At 34.6% G+C, this 6,000-nt stretch overlaps 1 protein-coding gene across 1 annotated transcript; it reads left to right on the forward strand.

Annotated features, from left to right (window-relative positions):
- The first annotated feature begins 1,960 nt into the window (after positions 1 to 1,960).
- LOC127801325 (caffeoyl-CoA O-methyltransferase) lies at positions 1,961 to 3,520 on the forward strand. Its single transcript, XM_052336323.1, has 5 exons — positions 1,961 to 2,135; positions 2,228 to 2,307; positions 2,388 to 2,532; positions 2,792 to 2,923; positions 3,018 to 3,520. Exons 1-5 carry the CDS (start codon positions 2,046 to 2,048, stop codon positions 3,309 to 3,311), a joined length of 741 nt encoding a protein of 246 aa, XP_052192283.1. The 5' UTR covers positions 1,961 to 2,045; the 3' UTR covers positions 3,312 to 3,520.
- The last annotated feature ends 2,480 nt before the right edge of the window (positions 3,521 to 6,000 follow it).

The following is a 6,000-nucleotide window of genomic DNA, read 5'->3' on the forward strand; positions in this document are numbered from 1 at the left end:
CTTTTTCTCTGTAATTGCTCAGGATATGTCCTAACATAAGCAATTGACACTTTACGATTTTTTTGTTAATATATACTTTCTTAAAAAAAATAATGAGCGAGTTTAATTCTGAGACGTCAAAAATATTATCTCAAATAACTCTTATTATAAATTTATTTAAATATCTTAAATGACCATCTCAAATGACTCTTACTATAAATTTGCTTGAATATCTTAAAGGGCTAGTGCTATGCTATGATTCTGAAGCTTAAAGGATAACATAATGATGGGAATGTACTCTATCCTCCCGAAGTTGAAGGGCTACTGAATATGAAGCTGGTGGCTGACTCCATGAACAAACTATATACACACACATATGCAGTAGGCTATACATACATATATATATATATTGGGTTAGGTAAGGGCAGATCTGTAATTTGCAAAGAGGGAGGGTGGGCAAATGTCCCCACCTTGCAGGTACAAAGTAGGAAGTCTAGGTTGTGGTTGTGGTTGTGGTTGTGGAGGCCCTTCTATCCATCCTCACCAACTCTTGCCCTTATTCCAATTCTCTTTCTTGGTTGTTAGCCTCCTCTATTGCTTGTCCTCTGACCAAAGCAAGAGGAGGAGCCCACCAAACTTCTACCAAAATACAATGATGCTTTTAACTTCAAAATTATTCTATATTTGTGATATTTCCCAAAATTGAGATTTTAAGTTTAACAATTATTTTTGAATTGTCATTTATAATTTAAAGTGTAGAATTTGAGTGATCATTCATTAATCGATTTATGTCATTATAGATATAAAAAAAGAAAAAAAAATTGACTACATTAATTCTTTTAAATGATCAATATATTGAGATTTTACATTACAAAATAATATACTTTACTCTAGATATAAATAATGACTTATTTACATTTATAGTTTTATATAAGAATCATATTAGATGTATATTATTTTTGTACATCTTAGGTTACATAAAGAGATATTATGATCCAAATATCTATCGTTTTTATATGTTTCATGAGGAATATTTTTGTTTTTGATACATCTTTGTGTAGCATAATGCATATACAAAGGTATACCAATAACATTATTCTTTATATAAATAAAGTCTCTAATGAAAATTTTATTTTATATTATTTTAATTTGGGTATGGAGTTTAATTCAGACCATCAAATATGAGTGTTATTTGTTGTATATTATTTTGCATACTAATTTCACATATAAGTTTATTTATATAGCATGGGATGAAAGACAATGATACGATCTCCACTTTTAAGAATGGGTAAATATATGGAAATAACTTTAATTTTTTATTAACAAATTTTAATTCGAAAAGTACAAAGTAAATTCCACGAAATCCCGGTGGTGTCCTTGTGGGGTCCAGTGCCGTTTCACCAACCCTCCACCAGAGTCAATGTGCACTTGTGTGTCCCTCCCCCTTCCGAATCCCTGGCATTAATATCAAATATATTATAATTATTACGGATAAAAAAGAAAAAACATTCTCCCACATGGGATGATACTCAATATTCAATAATAAGATAATTTAAAATCAATATTAAATTATGAGTTTCATTTTTAATAAATTAATATTAAACCCACTAATATTCGATTAGTCTCATGGTACTTGCAATATTTTTTAGTGATAATTTTGTATTAATTTTTTACTTCTTATTTAAAAAATTATAAAATATAAATAAAATTGTAAGAATGACGTCATAAAAATAAATATTTTATTAAAATTGGAGACTGCCCATTATGGATTTTTAGTTTTAAAATTTCTAAATTGGATTATGTGCTCCAAACTCAATCGGGCCAACTCGTTGGTGGCGGGTCCCATGGGTGGGTTTTGAATACGACCCACTCGCACTGTGCAAGTCCCTCACCAACCCCCGACCGGTTACTTTCCGGACCGGACCCTGTGGCCCCTCTTTGAACCGGACTTTTCCATCCATATATACCCCTCACTTTCTCTCCACCCAAACACAGGGCCACGGCTAGCCGACGATCAATACTCGACGCAGAGGAAAAGGAAACAAAGAGGCGATTAATTTGCAGCGATGGCGAACAACGGAGCGGGCGAAAACCAGACTCTTAGACACCAAGAAGTCGGCCACAAGAGCCTTTTGCAGAGCGATGCTCTTTACCAGGTAAACCATTTTCCCGGCGGTTTTCCGTCGAAAACCTCTCGTTTTTTTCGATTGTGGTTTGATTTTGTTGAAATTTGATTTGGTTTTTGCAGTATATACTTGACACCAGCGTGTATCCAAGAGAGCCGGAATGCATGAAAGAGCTCAGGGAAGTGACTGCGAAGCATCCATGGTGAGTTTCGAGATCTTGGGGTTTTTCAGTTTTCGGGGAAAATCATCGTCTCGGATGCTGATTTTTTATGGGTGAAACAGGAACATCATGAGCACCTCTGCCGATGAAGGGCAGTTCTTGAACATGCTCTTGAAGCTGACTAACGCCAAGAACACCATGGAGATTGGCGTTTACACTGGCTACTCTCTCCTCGCCACCGCCCTTGCTCTCCCCGATGATGGAAAGGTATCAAAGAAATTCGTCCTTGAAATTTCTCTTCTCTAGCTGGCAAAATTGATTTGAGAGTAATTTCCCTTTTCCGGGCTTTTCTCGCCATCCAGACAGCGAGAACAAGCAGTCCCCTGTAGACTGTTTGTATCAATTTTTCCGTCCATTCCGTTCCATTTTATGGGCTTGTCTCGCCACCCAGACAAAGCGAACAAACCATCCCCGTTTGGTTACCAAAGAATTGGATGTCTTATAACGAAACACATTAAAAGTGCAGATCTTGGCAATGGACATTAACAGAGAAAACTACGACTTGGGCCTGCCCATAATCCAAAAGGCCGGCGTCGCCCACAAAATCAACTTCAGAGAAGGCCCGGCTCTGCCTGTTCTCGACCAAATGATCGAAGACGTAAGCATCCTCAAACCCACCAAATTGAACCGTAATTTTAACTTAAAATATATTTAAACCTTAGTTCATTATTTGATTAACGAAGAATTTGCAGGGAAAGTATCACGGAACGTTCGATTTCATCTTCGTGGACGCCGACAAGGACAACTACCTGAACTATCACAAGAGGCTGATCGAGCTGGTGAAGGTCGGCGGGCTGATCGGCTACGACAACACCCTCTGGAACGGCTCGGTGGTGGCGCCGCCCGACGCTCCGATGAGAAAGTACGTCCGCTACTACAGGGACTTCGTGCTGGAACTCAACAAGGCCCTCGCCGTCGATCCCCGGATTGAGATCTGCATGCTCCCCGTTGGCGACGGCATCACCCTCTGCCGCCGCGTCAGCTGATTCCGCCGTCGCCGGCCAACTAACAAAGCAAAAACGCGTCGCTTCCTGTTGTTTTACTTGTCATCAGTTGTATTATTCGTAATTACAATGTGACGGTGGATGGATCGGAAAGGGTTTGGAGTGACCGCCTCCGATCGATTCGGCCTTGGGATTTGCATAATATTTGTGTACCTTTAATTTTACAACAATATAAAAATATGAGTTATTTATTTTTTTGTGCATTTCAATATTTTTTATACCATATATAAAGCATCAATAATATAATTTTTTTAAAATAATATAATAAATATATACTATTTTTAATATTCATTAATATTTTTTAATAAATATTAATATATTAAAGTTCTTACAGCCTAAATATTGTTTGTAACATGAAAGCGTCTCGAACCAAGTTTTGTGGGTGACTTACAAGAAAGAAAATCAAATAGAGTTACGAGTGATTTCACTTAAATTATGTTTATGTTAGTATCTTGATTTGAACATACAATACAGATAAAGTTAATTGTACTCAATATAAAATTCTTAACATACCTCAACCTAATGAAAGTTATCCTCTTTATAGAGAGGATAATACTTGAAAAGCCATATCTTTTGGCAAGCATATCAAATATTCTTTCAAATTTGTAGACAAACACATTGAAAGTTGATTTGACTCGTTATTCATGGTCTAATGTGAATAATATTTGAATATTAGGTCTATTGGGTCCTTTAAGTCTTCTAAAATAATCTCTTGCATTGTTTGGAGAGAGGCTTCTGGGTTTAGGTGTCCCATGAAAGTCGTCTCCTAAATAAGGATCTTCTCAGACCTATGAACCTCTCTTAGAAAGGTCCCTTAATGACGTTGAGATAGACTTCCAAGAGAGGTCACTTGGGTCTTGAGATATGAAATCAGTTGGGCCTCCTATTTGAGATCACTTGATTACTCTTAATCATTCTAGTTTTCTGTGTCTCAATATGTAGTGGCCTACTCCCAAATAGTCCCACTAGCATATGATATTCGAAAGGAAATTATCATAAGAATGATATAGAACAATTAATTTCAACATCATACACACTATCCTTAGATAAAATAAGTGGAAGCCAACATAAAGATTTATAACATCAACAATTTTACATCATCTTGGCACCATGGCCTACACAAATGTAAACAATGGCACTTATGTAAACAACAAAATAAAAATCTCCTCATAACATGCCCATATCAAAATCACTAACAAGGACCTTCTAATTTGGGATGTTTTGTACGCCTCTAACCCTAAACTCACTCGCCCTCAACAACTGATTTATCTTTACTTGGAATAACATGAGAGTACAACAATGTGAGTTACAAGGCTTGGTAAGTATGTATATATAAAGTATGAAAATATAGAATCAAATGCATGGATAACCAAGATAGAGTAAACAACGACTCTATGAAAGGGTATCAGTAAAACACAACTCATAAGTTTTCGATTTACAACTATTTTTCATGTTATGTTCATTATACATACCATGTATTCATTTCCATACTCATGCACATGCATCAATAATAAGGAATTTTTCACATAATCCACAAGGCTCCTATGGCTAATATATCCATACATATATCATGAGAATACATCAAGAAGCAATTAAAATTTGAGTCTCGCATGTTAGGTTATGGCCACCTCAACTCGCATCAAGCGTTCATAGGATATTCTTTTCTCACCCGCAGATATAGTCGCCACGCAAAATAATAGGCATGCAAATCAATATAATTATGCATCACACACACATATATATATATATCCAAATTTCATGTCAATCCTCAATAATTAAGAAAAATCCCACATCATGCTTATCATGCACAAATTAAGGTGCATACTATCTCATGATCACATGGTAAATTTAAATACATTTATTTACTCATTCATACTTATAGAAATGCCCAATCAATATTTACAGTATATTTTTACCTCAACAACAATTACAATAAACGAAAATTTATACATGCAAGAAATACCAAATCTTGAATGACCCTAGACCCTAATTAATAAATGTGTCATTTCTTAATAAATATATAGTGAATCAAAACTCTATTGAGGCTTTCGAATAAAATACATCAAATAGATATGTAAAATCAGCAAAGTTAATATCATCTCAATCATAGAAAAAGTATCCAACACAAAAAGGATTAATTAGGCAGAATTTTAGAAAATTTTTAGATTTTGAAGGGTCATTTCAAAAGCCTATTTTGAGCTCGTTTATCAGTCAAATTTCATGAAAAATATATCAAATCAAAGCCTCATATCTCTAGTTTTTGAAACAATAACCGAATTCAGAATAAAAAATCATTACAATGAGTTATTTCCCAAAAAAACGAAACAAGATAGAACTACTATAGTAAAATTAAAATATTTTGAACAAAATTCAACAAGACGATTATAGGTTCAAATCATAACCAAAAATTCAAATCCTATACCAAAATGAAACTTACGATGTCTAATTTAAAAAAAAAAAATTACAGATTACAAATCGGATATAATCACAGAAAGTTATGCCCCCAAAATCGAAATATGGTTAAATTACACGGAAACAAAACTTTCAGATTCAAATAGGTATTTCACAGAATACTTACATGCTCAATACTTAGCCAAATAATCCAAGTAATATATCAAAACGAATATTAAGAAGTCTAGTTTATAATCTAACAAACGGATCTTAATTTTGA

Source organism: Diospyros lotus, chromosome 5, assembly GCF_014633365.1.
Source record: "Diospyros lotus cultivar Yz01 chromosome 5, ASM1463336v1, whole genome shotgun sequence".
Classification (NCBI taxonomy): domain Eukaryota; kingdom Viridiplantae; phylum Streptophyta; class Magnoliopsida; order Ericales; family Ebenaceae; genus Diospyros; species Diospyros lotus.

What these genes read in the sequence shown, in the direction of transcription:
- LOC127801325 (XM_052336323.1), top strand. Translation starts at nt 2,046, where the DNA reads ATGGCGAACAACGGAGCGGGCGAAAACCAGACTCTTAGACACCAAGAA. An exon ending in GTGACTGCGAAGCATCCATG is followed by an intron (nt 2,308 to 2,387) that starts GTGAGTTTCGAG and finishes TGGGTGAAACAG; the next exon opens with GAACATCATGAGCACCTCTG. An exon ending in CTCTCCCCGATGATGGAAAG is followed by an intron (nt 2,533 to 2,791) that starts GTATCAAAGAAA and finishes TTAAAAGTGCAG; the next exon opens with ATCTTGGCAATGGACATTAA.